The 14,297-nt window shown below is 42.4% G+C and overlaps 1 protein-coding gene across 4 annotated transcripts in view; it reads left to right on the plus strand.

Annotated features, from left to right (window-relative positions):
• Aftph (aftiphilin) overlaps window positions 1–6,951 on the plus strand; it is a 72,719-nt gene extending 65,768 nt beyond the window's left edge. For all 4 annotated transcript variants that reach the window (XM_020161691.2, XM_020161690.2, XM_020161692.2 and 1 more), the window contains 2 exons: window positions 213–336; window positions 5,819–6,951. In XM_020161691.2, coding sequence (XP_020017280.1) covers window positions 213–336; window positions 5,819–5,963 — 269 coding nt within the window. In that variant the 3' untranslated portion in view covers window positions 5,964–6,951. The remainder of the gene's footprint in view (window positions 1–212; window positions 337–5,818) is intronic.
• The last annotated feature ends 7,346 nt before the right edge of the window (window positions 6,952–14,297 follow it).

Consider the following 14,297-nt stretch of genomic DNA (forward strand, 5'->3'; position numbering starts at 1 on the left):
TATTCCAAATTGGAGTTTTAAGTTTTTTCCTGTTTTATAGATATTCCAAAAAGTAGAATGTGTTATTTTTAAAATAAACATAATATCACAGTGTTGTAAAGTTGTTTTGTAGTTATAAAAGGCTCAGATGTTTACAGAATATTGCTGTTGATTGTGACTAACTGAGTAAGCCACGCAGCTTACCGTCACTGATTGTTGTTTTATACTACAAGGTGTGGATCCAGAGTTGTATGAACTAACAACTTCTAAGCTGGAAATGTCTACCCCAAGCCTCAAAGTGACCGATGCGTTTGCGAGACTCATGTCCACAGTAGAGAAGACAAGCACATCTACCAGGTAAATGAGCAGCCAGTGCCGATCATACCCCAAGTTTGAACTCCGAGCTAGAACAGCAAGTCGATAGTGTTTCATTTTCTGTATGTTTAATTATGAACTTTATTAGAGCAGTTATTTCATAAGCGACTGGAAAGGACTGACAGATGTGGTTTTGCTTTTCCTTTCCTTCTCCTCCTCCCCTCCACTACCCCCCCCCAACTTAGTAGAAAAGACCCAGTGATAAGAAAACAATTCTGATTGAGTACTGACATGATGAAGCCATGGTAGAAAAGTTCCCTTTCCCTTCATAATTACTGAGAAGATATCTTTGGCAACCAGTTTTATATTGCTATACCACCTAGGCTAATCTTTCCATATCTAAGCTAAGATAGAATAAAAAATAACCACTCTTTTAACATGAAGCCTTCCTTTCCTAGGCCTCCGGGAGCCTCTTTAAGGACATGGCCTTTAGAGAAGCAGTTACCTCCCTGTGTTGGAACCAGAGACAATGTCATATGTTTAGGATTCAGGAAACCCTTAGCTTGACATAAATAAGCGTTGGGATAATCTGTTGCTTTGACCTGTTAGCCATAAGAATAAGCCAGTTCCAAATGAGCCAAAACATTCTAGTGCAAGGAACAGTACCAGTACTGCATCCCAAATCAGAATTTATCAACTTTGTAAAGAACAGTAGTTACTGGCTGGTTGCCCACTTTGGGAGAAGTGTTACAGCTTTTCATTCACATGTTAAATTCACACCTTTTAAAGTCAATTCTGTTTGTTTTTTTTTTAATTCATTTTTCCAATTTTTCTTATGAATAAATGCTTTGCATGCTCATGTTGCCATTTAAACTTTATTTTGTACTTACATCCATTCACTCAACAAATACTTATTACTATTAATATTTATGACTTTGAGAAGCAGCTGTTACTCATTTTGCAGCTGTAGAGACCCTTCACTTTTCCCTAGAATAGAGTTGTAGCACACAGGTCCTTTCTGTCTACTGATTCTCTCCATTGCTCTCATTGTCCCTCATCAGAGCAACCTGGCACTGCTGAAGTCCCCCAGTAAATGAACCTACTTAACCTACTTGTAACTACAGCACCTGTGGACTTCGTACAGGCTTTTAATTTTTTCCCTTTCCAAATCATTTCTTCAAATTCAAACCTCTCGCACTAATTACACATCTATTTTTCTATATATGTTAACTAGAAGCAAATGCACATTGGACTTTCAAAACCACAGAAACCTAGACCAGACACAGTGGCTCACACCCAGAATCCCAGCTACTCTGGGAAATGGAAATTGGGAGAATTGTGGTTAGCAGCCAACCCTGGGCAAAAAGTTAGTGAGACCCCATCTCAACCAATAAATTTGGACATGGTGGTACGTGTCTGTGATCCCAGCTATGCAAGAGATATAAGAGTCCAGGCCAGCCTGGGAAAAAATGCAAGACACTATTCAAAAAATACCTAAAGCAAAAAAGGGCTGGTGACATGGTAGAAGTGGTAGAGAGTCTGCCTATCAAGAACATGGCCGAGTTCAACCTGCAGTACTGTGTTGGGTGGGGGGGGAACTGATGCCTTTCTTGTTGGGCTCCTCCCACCCTGTTTCTGGGACAGCCCTGCTGGTTCCTCACCTTCTTTCTTAACACCAACCAATAGTAGTGCTGAAATCCCAGGAATGAGAATTCATTTTTTTGTGCCATTAGGAGGCGCTCTAGACCACGTTGTAGCTTGCTCCTAATTTTTAACCCATCATTGAAACACACTGTACATGCCCCAGGAGCTTTCCCAACCCTATCACTGTAAGCTATTCTCCTTTTTCTTTTATTTGGAACTAAAAGAACGAACTAAACTTGTAGCTTACCTCCCGGAGCCAGTGTATGGCTGCACTGAGTTATTCTCTTATAATTGTCCAAGTTTTTTTTTTTTTTTAAGTGTTGGGGATCAAACCCAGAGCCTTGCACACGCTAGGCAACCACTACCTCTGAACCACACTTCCAGCCCTCAGTGAGTGATTCTTGATTCTTAATTGCACAGAGAATAGACAGGTGAATGGCATGTGTGGTTTCAAAAAGCATTTCCAACACACAAAAGGCCACAATGAAGCCTTTTTAACATTTGCGAGGAAGTTAAAGAAATAGAGGCTGGGTGAAGTAGGAATAGGAAAGATTAACAGAGGAGTGAACATGATCAAAGTACATTTCATGCATGTGTAGAAATATCTCAGTGAAACCCTCACTTTGTACAGTTAATATATACTAATAAGTTTTTTTAAACTGAGAAAAAGGCATTCTTAGTAAGGTTTTGTTTCATTTTCTTTTTGTTTTGGAAAAACATAGACAACAAAACTCACCAAAATCTTATTAGCTATTAGCAGTACATAGAAAACAGTGAAAAAGTTTTGTGAGGGATGTAGAGTAAGTAAGAAACAGTGATTAAAACCTAGGTTGTGGTGCAGGCATATAATCCAAGTTCTCAAGTTTGAAGCCAGTCTGGTCTATATAGCAAGACACTGTCTCAAAAAGAGAGAGAGAAAAACAACAACAACAACAACAAAACTTTAGTGGTTGAGGTAGAGGGAGTTTGACATGGAACAAACATCCTGCACTCTTTTCTAAGTGCTTTTGAATACATAAGGAAATGTGTGCTTCTCTTTTCAGTACTCTACATTACCAGTTATTCAACACTCCCCTTCCTTTCCCCAGCGCCTAGTGACCAGTAGTCTGCTTTCTGTCTATGGATTTGCCTACTCCAGTTCTCATATAAGTGCGGTCCTGCATTCCATGGCCTTTTGTGTCTTGCTTATTTCACTTTGCACTGTTTTCAAATTCAGCCCTGTTGTAATGTGTGTCAGTATTTAAATTTTTTATAGCTGCATACTATTCCATTTTGTTTATCCATTAATTAATTGGGGAACACTTAAGTTTACGTTTTTTTACCAGTATGAGTAGTGCTTCTATGAACATTTGTGTACAAAGTTTTGTGTAGATAAATGTGTTCGGTTCTATTGGAAGTAGATTTGCTGGGTCGTGTGATAATCCTCACTTTCTGAGGAACTGCCAAACATTTCCAAAGTGATGGCACCATTTTATTTTCACACTGATTCCATAGAGTTTTCCAGTTCTCCACATTCTTACCAACACTTGATATTTTTTGACTTTTTGGTTATGGCTGTCCCAGTGGATTTGAAGTGGTATCTCACTATATCTCAGTTTGCGCTTGCCTTGGGAGCTAATGATGTGGGGTGTGGTTTCCTCTGCTTATTCATCGTTTGTATTTCTTCTTTGGAAAAATACCTGTTCAGTTCCTCTGTTTTTTTAATTATGCAATTTGGGGGAGTTCTTTATTGATTAAAAATACTAGACCTTTATCAGATACATAATTTTCAGATATTTTCCCCTGTTCTTTGGATTCTCTCTTCTCTTTAATACAGCATCTATTGAAGCACAAAAACTTTTTGCTTAAAAGCTTCTTCCTTGCTGTTCTTTCCCATACCCAACTGTACTCCACACATAGGACATTTACCCAGGACAGGTTTTACTTATTACTGCTTTAAATGGCCTTTTTTTATTCTAAAATCAGGAAAGGCATATTGTAGGAAGTTAGAAAATTAAAGTATCATCTTCTTAGTCTGTAGATCATCATAACTTCTTAGTGCATATTCTTTCAAGTCTTCTTCCATGCCAACATAAGTGTGTATTCTTTTTTAATCAAAAGTGAGATTTTTTTATAGTCTATACTGAATTAAACCTATTGTAGTCAGTGTTCTGCATCTGTCAGTTTTAGTGAGTTTTCATTTTATGAAATACCCTGGCTGCATTCACATTCACCAACAGTGTCCTTTCTGTTTTGTACAAACCAGTACTCAATCCAGGTATTGCACTTGGCTGTTAGGATTCTTAAGTTCCTTTTTTACCCAGCATTCTCCCCCATCCTTGTTGCTTGTTTTCTGCTTCATAATACCAGCTTGTTAAAAACACGAGTCAGACTGTCCTACAGAATATCCTAGGCTCTGCATTTGCCTCTTTGCATCCTTCAAGTCATACTGTCTTCTCTCTTCTCCCAGTTTCCTGTAAAGCTTGCAAATACAGGTAAACATTGTGTCTAGACTACATTAAATGATGCCTGATGCTAACATGGACCGTGGTGAGAGACTGACCTAGTCTGTTATACTTCTGGTTTTCACTTTGAGACTAGAAAGTAACGTAGTTGCTTTGACTGTGGAATGATACAAACAGCCACTTAATAGTTTTGCCACCATTTCAGTGCAATTTAAAATGTAGGTTTTAGTAAAAACAATGTTGATTTCTATCCCATTCTTCTAAGAAACCTTGGAACTGAGTTCTGTGTTGATTGATCTGAAAAGAAAATTGGACTTTCTGTAGTCAATTAAAATGATCTTTGGGCTAGAAGCAGTGGCTCACTCCTATAATCCCAACTCCTTGGGAGGCTGAGATTGGGAGGATCAAGGTTCAAGGCCAGCTCAGGCAAATTGCTCAAGAGACCCCATCTCAACCAGTGGCTGACTGCAGTAGTGAGAGCCTGTCATCCCAGCTATGCCAAGAAGCATATATAGGAGGATCATGGTTCAGGCCAGCCTGGGCATAAAGTGAGATCCTATCTTTAAAGTAACCAACATAAAAAGGGCTGACACAGTGTCTCAGGTGGTAGAGCGCCTGTCTAGCAAGCTTCAGGACCCAAATTCACCAAAAAAATCTTTGGCCTGAAATTAATCTGCAGGATTCTAACTATTCCTCCAATGTATTTAACATCCTGGAAAAAATATGTACAATTTGGATTGCAATTATGTGTAGATTGAGCCACATTTAAGGCTCTTTGGCATTTTCTACAGCTTACCTATGAGGATAGCCCAGCTCGTAGGCCCCAAACTACTCACTGCTCATACTGGGGGTCAATCTAGTAAAATAGATGGGACCTTGAGGCCTATAGGATTTAGAAATCACCTCCCCTGGGCTCCTGCCCCCAGCCCTCAGGCTGCTGCCTGCCTCCCGGCCATGCTAAGAGCTTTCTGTCCTGGAATTCTCTACTGGGATGAAGAAAGCCTGAGTTTAAAATGATTTGCAGTGCCTTATGTTGAGGTCATTTTGGTAGTTCCACCAGAGAAGTCCAGATGGGTAGAGTGTATTAGGGCTTTAGCACTGTTCATTTCTTTGGTAACAGTCTAACATCGTAACTGGGTAGATGCTACTAGCCTTTAGTAAACTATAAGCTGCATCCCATGGACATGTGAATATATGTACATATGTGCCTAGCCTTAGTGAACATACAAACACAGGCCACTGTTGCCCTGCATAGAGATTTGGCATCTGGCACAGGAAGCACACAACATAGAAGTATTACACCATTAGTGACTGGCTGAGGGGAGGTGCTCAAGCACCCAAGGATTGCCGACAGCCTACTTGGAGAGTTGATTTTCTCCTGTTTGACCTATAACAAAGTCCCATTAACACACTTGGCTTTTTTCATTTGTTGATAGGAAACCAAAAAGAGAAGAGCACTTGAGTGAAGAAGCTGTCCAGGTGATCGCCAGCCTTCCTGACTTGACATTCATGCACGCCAAGGTGTTGATGTTCCCAGCCACATTAATGCCTTCCACAGGTTCCCGAGAACAGGCTGACTGATAAACGGGGTGCACTGGACATTTCATAGGCTGGTTTTCTCCTCCACCCCTTCCCTACCATCAAAAGCATACCTGCTCTAATTTAAAAAAAAAAAAAAAAAAAAAAATTCAAGTTCAGCTGTTTTGTTGGTAAGCCGCACTAGAAAGGTATACATAGTAATGTATATTTATTTACATACTGAAGTCCTAAATTTATATTAGAAAAAATGTAAATAATCGGGGATGAACATTTTTGAAGATTTATTCTTTTTGTGTTGCTGGGGTGTATACATTTATGTCTTTGTGAAATACACTGGTGGTGTCCTTCTTACAAAACTTTTGAAATAAAAAAAGAAAATTAAAAACTCAAATCTCCACTGTCTGTGAAATCCCCTTCAGTGTTTTCCAGTTGTATTGAATGTCCTTTTAATTTTCCATATAACAAATTACTTTTGCTATCATAAATAAGGTCCAAAGTTCTGTTTAATTTTTTTTTATTTTATTTTGTGTGTGATGGGTTTACTTCAGATCTGGCTTTGGTTAACATTTTTGGGCTCTTTTTTTAATCTTTTCAATCTGGCATATTGCTGTTTGACCTTTTACAAAGTACTTCATAAATTGCTTTTTTGTTATGGGGTGTGGATCATTATCAGAACTTGATTGGAGGGGTTTAGACAGATTGTTTTAAGTCAGTTTAATTTGAAGAAGGACCAAATTTTATGAATGTCTTACAATGAAATGTACTTGTTACTGATTTTTTTTGTTGTGCTGTACCACTATTTTTTGAGGATTTTGCACAGTGTGAAATGGCATAATCATAGACTGCTATGGTTTCGGCTATAAATGCAGTAAGAACTATGGGTTTAACTGTTCGGGGAAGTTCCTATGGAAAAGAGACATGGAAAGGAGCCTCTGGCAAGGGAAATGTGCATGCCCAAGGTCTTCTGAGATTTCAGTGTGTAAATTTCCTTTTAGCTCACACAGAAATAAAACAATTTAAAAGAAATTTAGCCTGGTGTCTTTGTACTTTGGTGTCTGAGGAAAACTATGATGCATTTGGATTTGAAGTTTTATTCAGAGGTAATGTATTTCATTCCAAAGAAGTCATCTAGTAGGGCTTATAGTTTGTTGAGACCAGAATCTAGCCTGTAAGAATTAGATCGGTGCTGTTAGTTCTTGTTTTTATGTGTACAACATGAAGTCATAAAAGAAATTCTCCTATTTCATGATACCATCTCTTCAGAATATTGGCAGTGAAGTGGAGATTTGTAGGGAGTTATTTTCTTTCCATGAGATTAAGGTGAACAGAAAATTTCTAAAAAGTCATTTTGGAATATTTTCATTAGATATTGGGTCCAGAAAAAAATCACATGACATATTTCATGTGGAACAGGCAGTCAGCTAATAGTCCACCTCATCCAATAAGGGAATGTTCCAGGACAACTCTTGTACCCCCACCATTGACAGGTGCCTGGTTCCAGGTTATCCCATAGGTGACTAGAACACTCTCCTGAGTGTAAAGTAAGTGTGGCCTGGAGCAACTGGATGCTTATCCAGCCCATCCCCCACCACCACACTACCCCACCCCACCACGTCTTTTTTGAGGCTTTCCTTCAGAATACTCACTTTAATGAGCCTGCTTACTAGCTGCATTATCATGAGAGAGGTAATCAGCCTTGGAATCATACTAACTCTGCATATTTGGTTTTTGTTTTATTTTATTTTATTTATTTATTTTTGATGGTACTGGGGCTGGAACTCAGCTCCTTGTGCTTGCTAGGCAGGCACTCTACTGCTTGAGCCACTCCACCAGCCCCAGAATCCTATTAGCTCTGAAGAATGAGAATGATACTACCTACCTCACAGGGTTGATGTAGTAAACAAAAGATGTGCATGCCTGTAATCTCAACACTCAGGAGGATACTGACCTATCTCAAAACACCAACAAAAAAAAATTAAAGATATGACACTTGTGACATATGTAGACTATCAGTGGTAGCCCCAGTATGGCTGCAGCAAGCCCTGATGAAAAGAGTTCTGATGGACTGGAGACGCAGCAAAGGAGAACAGGCTATGTTGAAAAACAAGTGGCCCTCTTGTAACGACTCACAGAATGATGGTTCACCTTAAAGCCCCTTCTAATAAGCCAGATTTCTGTTGTTTGCCATATTGGAATTTGCTGTTTAGTCACAAGTCCTAACCTATTATTGGATTGTCCTAGGTTAAAGTTGGTGCTATGGTACTGAAGTCCAAAAATGCTCCACTTTGCAGCCAAGCAGGCTTAAGTATCCCAGGAAGCCTTCACAGAAACCGATTCTGATAGATAGGACTGTGAGCACCAACCTGGGTTCTTGTCTTGGTCCTTAGCCACTTCAAGTAGTAGTTACCCCCTGCCTTTCTCAAAGTCAGCCAGGAAAGCAGGACCCTACAGAATTGAGGAGGGGAAGAAGCTGCGGAAGAAGAAGCCAGTAAGCCAAGTGGCACACAGATTTAGCGGTCAGCTGTGTCCTTTATGCCTTAAAACCAGCTCACCTCCAGGGTCACATCCCACTCCATGGCCAAGTTCAAATATCCATACGTAATTCCCCAGGCTAATCCACACCATAGTGGGAAGCATAGGAGAAAACTTCCCCAAACTCAGTTGTGTTGCTATGCTTTTTATGAGTCATTTCTTCTAGAGAGACTTTCCTCTACACAATTATGGTGTTTTTTTATTTAGAACTTGTCATCTTTTCATTCCTTCATATTTCTTGAATCAGGATAAGGCTTGGCTGTGAGTAACAAAAATCCAAAATACTTTATCTCATGTAATAAGGCACATGCTATTGTCACATTTTAATTTCTTTTTAATTCCAATGACACATTGGAATGTGTGATACAATTGGAAGTGTCTGTTTGATTGGCAGCGCTTTCTTTTTCTTAGTGATTGTATTAAATAATGCTGTCATGCAACCAATGACAGAGTTGATAGAAGTAGTAATGGTGACCAAAGCAGGAGTTTCTCTTCCTCCCTCACCCTTCGTGGCACTCTGAGGGGAGTTGTCTAGGACTAATGCCCAGGATCCTCGGAGACTGAGGCGCTCACCGTCTTGTGTTCTGTGTTCTCTACATACGTGTCTGCCGTGTGCTCCACAGGTGGTTTAAGTTTATGGGCTTCAGTCTTACATTCCAGCCATCTCAGAACAAAGAGTGAGGAAGGGGTTCTCGCTCCCGTTCAGGACACTTTCCATGATACACACACATTTCCAGTAATAACCAATTGCCCAGAACTTAGCTGCAGCATTCTACGTAGCTGCAAGGAGCCTGGGAAACACTTGGAAAGCTGTCGTAAAGTAGATGGGTTCTGGTAGAATACAGAAGAGAACAGAAAATGCAGGGCAGCCAGAAGTCTGGATCTCACCTAGCTTTTACCTCTCAGCCCCCACAAACAGTGGTTCACTGAGACAGTCAGATATGGAGAAAGGAATTCCAGGACCATTGTGTTGGGATGCAATGCCTATTGCTTCCTCATGCTTTCCCAAGGAGGAAAAGATTCTGTTAAGGGCAGTACAGGATTTCCTGGGACCTGGGGGGAACAAATGCTAACATAATCATAAGTAGGAGGAGGGAGACAAGGTAGAAGAAACATGGAACTGGATAGAAGTTGTGTGAAACAGCTCTGCCAATAGCCAGTGGAAAGATCTTGGATCAATACCTTTTCTAAGTCTCAAGGGTATTTTATGAAATGGCAAATTGGAGTCAATAGAATAAAAAAACTGAGGAGTTTGGAGTGTAGCTCACAGTATGGTGCATGTGCCTGGGTTCGATCCCTAGCACCCAAAGCTAAAATACTAAGGAAGAAAGAGGCTTTTAGGACTGAAAGATGAGATGTTTTCCAAACCCCTCCCAGGAGCCCCACTCCAGTGGCCAGGGTGTCCTGCTGCTCACATATTGGATAGCATCAGTTGCAGAAGATTCTCTTTGCTATGAAAAGTTAAGAGGCATGGAGGATCTGATTCTCACAGCTGAGGAAACTAAACCCTAATAAACTGAACTGTACAATGTTGCACCTCTCCACCAGAGGCAAGACCCAAAGCCCCTTCTCTAACTCAGCCCTCTGCTCACACCCTCCCGCATCTCCCCCTGAACAGGTGGCCAGTTCAGCCTTCACCTGAACATCTGCTCAGGGCTCAGGACCTCACGGGGCAGCTCCTGGTGTCACACACACACGTGCTTTGTGGGCCCCACTGACTCCAACCTGGCTCCCCATAACTTTCCTCCTGTGAGTTCAAGTTCCCAAGCTGCTTGGGATAAACCTAATCCCTTTTCCTGATCTGAAGATCCATATCGTGTTCCTCCTTCCACAGAGCCTTTTCCTATTCACACACACCCTTCTTCTCTGACACAGTCCAGTTTGCCAGATTCTACTTAAAAATGTGCTCCCTGGGCTGGACCAGATGGTGCTTTACCACTGGCTTGGAGTTCATATTATTTGACCTTTCTTTTAATGTTGCCTAAAATTGCATTATTATTAATGGTGACAGTGTGGCCTCTTCAGTTCACTATGTGAGCAGCCTTTATCCCCTAACTGCCATCAGCCAGATTTTCTGTCATCTACTTGTATCATTTGAGGTTTTAGAATCTAGAAGCAGGTTCCACTGTAGACATTGTTTCAGCTGCCCATTTCCTCCCATCTTGCACTACCCAACGCACACACTTGCCCTCCTTCCTCAGCTTTGTCATCCACAGATCAAGAAATATCCTCTGTGATCTAAATCACCAACACAAATGTTGACCAGTAAAAATCTCAGCAACTGCCCATGCAGTGTGCCAGGAGGGCTCTGGGAACTGTGGCCCCTCAGCTAGTGATGCTACATTCCTTCCTCTCACCCACAGATATAAGAGCAAGCAAAGGAAGCCCTGCTGAATCCAGTCACACTACACGTGATGTCTCGTGGACCATCCTGAGTGTTTCTGTCTCTAAAACCTAGGACAGCTGGAAAGTTTCTGTGACCTAGTGCTCCCAAAGAGGCGCCAGGATAACAAAACAAGTAGAAGAGAAAATGATGTTTACTCAGGATGGGAGATTACAGGATAGCCCAGATTGTCCTGGCACACAGTAAGCACTCAGTAAATAACTTTTTGTCATCATTCATCCAGGTCAGTATTCTGTCACTGAAGAGGAGGATGAGAGGTTGATGGCAGAATTCAATTGACTCGTCTTCCTGACAGTAGTGAAAATGCTAGCCTGACCTCCAGGACGCTAAGGTAGCCTTAAGGTGGTGGTATGTTTTCATTATCCCTCGTTTCAGTTATCTTTCACTCTGGACCATCACCGAAGATAGCACTACATGTTCTTTTGCTTTTTTTAGTTGGTTGGTTGGTTGGTTGGTTGGTGGGACTGAGGTTTGAACTCAGGGCCTCACGCTTGCAAAGCAGACTCTCTACTGCTTGAGCCACACTTCTGGTCCACTTTGCTGAGTATTTTAGAGATGGAGTCTTTCAAACTATTTGCCTCAAACCTCAATCCTCCCAATCTTAGCTACCCAAACAGCTGGGACTATAGGTATGAGCCTCCAGGACATCACTCCTTCAGCTTTCCTTTTGTCTTTTCTTGTGGTGCTGGGGATCACTCTCCACTGAGCTACATTCACAGTCCTCTTCCTTCAGCTTTCAAAATCAGAATTAGGCCAGCCCAGGCATTAATGCAAGGGGCACGGCTCAAGATGTAGAGCACCTGCTTAGCATGTGTGAGGTCCTGAGTTCAAATCCCAGTACTGCACAAAACTTTAAAAAAGAAAAAAAAAAGAAGACCTATGGGGTTGGGGATTTAGCTCAGTGGAAGAGCGCTTGCCTGGCAAGTGTAAGGCCCTGAGTTCGGTCCCCAGCACCGAAAAAAAGGAAAAAATAGAAAAAAAAAGCAAAACAAAAAAAGACAAAAAAAAATCAAAATCAGAATTAAGGGTATAAAATGGTGGTCACCTTATTTCAACTCTGAAAGACTCCTTTGCCTTCACCCTCAGACTCAACTCCTGACAGAGTCCTAGCCCTCTCCCACCTCACTGTCTCTCTCCTCGGGTCAGTGACTTGGATCCCCAAAGACCAAAAGGGCCAAAGAGTAAGAATGATGCGACTTCATGTCTCTGTTCTGTGCTCTTATCTTTGACACGGTGTTTCATCTGCAGAATCCTCAAACAACAAGACAGCCCATAACCGACTCCTGAGCTGCCATTCTTCTGCCACCCCAGGCCAGCCCTGCCCAGACACAGAACGCTGAGTTGAGCCCATGCACCACCTATGCCTGGCCTCGGTAGGCCTCTCTCCATTGGTTCACACATGGTCACTCTTTCTCTGCTGTCTGTCCTCACCCCATTCCTGTACGCCTGAATCCCGTCAACAATTATCCCTCCCAAATACCTACTTCCTCTCTTCAGGCCCACTACGTTTTTGGTTTTTGCAGGATTTTTTTGGTGCGAAACTGAAGTTTGAACTCGGGGCCTTGAGCTTGCTCAGCAGGAGCTCGGACACTTGAGCCACTTCTCTAGCCCAACCTACTTCATCTGTTTTCTGACTACTCTCCTGACCTCCACATGACCTTCCTCTTCCCAATCTAATCTCCCACTATGCTGACAAAATGTCCTTTTCCTGTTGTTAAAAATCCTTCGTGGCACCCGTTTGCACTCGAGACAGAGCCTTAACCTTAACCTCTTGGTGCATTGCTGCCCCTGGGAGCAACCCCAAGCTAGTCCTTTTACCAAACAGAAGGTAAACACTGGATAAGGGGCTATTTCGTCTACCCCGTGGGTACAGTTTCCCAGGCGACACCACCAGGCAGCCCCCGATTAAAAAGAACACAGCTCAAGCCAGGCCTGGTGGCACACACCTACAATCTCAGCACTGGAGAGACTGGGATGTGAGAATTATAAGTTCAAGACCAACTTGGGCTGCTTGTCAAGACCCTATCTCAAAAAACCAAAAATAAAGAAAAGGAAAAGTACACAGTTCTGCAAAAGAGACTCCCAAAACCTAGAATCCACCCTGACCATTCCTCAGAGGGTAGCCTGAGTATATGTACAAAGGAAATCAGTAAAGACACCTCAGGTGACTATGTATTTTTGTGTCACCAAACAAGCCTGAGACCCCCAAAAGAGGGGTCAGCTCATTCAGTCCTCATCTTTCAGCATAGTGAGCTCACCCCTTTTCTCTGTTAATCAAAGTAAGACTTCCTTCTGTGTCTGAACTGGGGACGGGAGGGCTGCTCCTGACTTTGGGGTTCTTGCCCCAGAACCCCAAATCCAGCAGGATTTCTGCCAAAGCCATCCCAGTACTCCCCTTTCTTTATCAATTCAAGCTACAGCTAGAGTGCCTTCATCAAATGCTGTAGTTTTACTCAGTGAGAGAGAAGGGGTTCCAGTGAACTCTCCACCTCCTCACTTAGGGCCTTTGTCAGGGAAGCATCAGATGGAGTACTGAGCCAAGGCTGCAATTTTTTAATTTTATTTGTTTATTTATTTATTTATTCTTCTGAGTTGCCTTGAGGGCCAGAACTTTGATCTGGGTGGAAATCGTTAATTCATTAGCTCCAGAGAACAGCCTGGACCAGTGTTCGACCTCCTGTCAGAATAAAATGTTCTTCTTGGCTCTCCCTTGAACCCCTTCCCCACAATTTAACACTGGTCTTGGTGTCCCATTCCAGCTCTATTTCCCACCCCTTCCCGCTATGTAATTGCCTTCCTGGTCCACCAGCGTCCTGCCAGGAGGTGATGTTCCCCTGCGGCTACTGTCTTGAACTCCCTCCTAATTTACAATCTGTGTGCTGTTTCAGATGTTTGGAAAGAAAACGCCTTAGTCAGCGGCCCTGGAAAGCTCTGTTTTCAGTGAAATCTGGACACTTCTTGCCAGCCCCAGGTTTTTTTGGTTTTGTGGCTAGAGTCTAACATCTGTGAGGCAGACAGGACCTCTTGAGCCCGTGTCACCAGACACCTGTTGAAAGGATGCATTCGGGAGAAGAAAAGCTGGGCAGAGCCCACCGGGTGACAGCTGGTATTTGTCTGGCATCAACCTCCACCGACAGGGAAACGGACAGGCAACCATCACCGAGAGAGGAGTGAATATGAGAAAAGGTGACCAGAGCCAGCTGCAGATGCCTCCCACAGGACAGCCCTGCGGAAAAGTCCTTTTCTCTAATGATGACAAGAAAACCAAAATATTTTCCTGCTGAAGGGGTGTGTCTGCCACCATGGCATATAGCCTCCCCCAAGTGACCTCCAGAGAAAGGGTCCTCCCAGGCACTTCCATAAAAGGCGACCCTGGCCAATCTGCCTGAGTTTTACTTGTCTTGTGGTACGTTTCTGGGATTGGGAAAGCCAGGGCGCGA

The sequence above is a fragment of the Castor canadensis genome, chromosome 12 (genome assembly GCF_047511655.1).
Source record: "Castor canadensis chromosome 12, mCasCan1.hap1v2, whole genome shotgun sequence".
NCBI classification, from domain to species: Eukaryota; Metazoa; Chordata; class Mammalia; order Rodentia; family Castoridae; genus Castor; species Castor canadensis.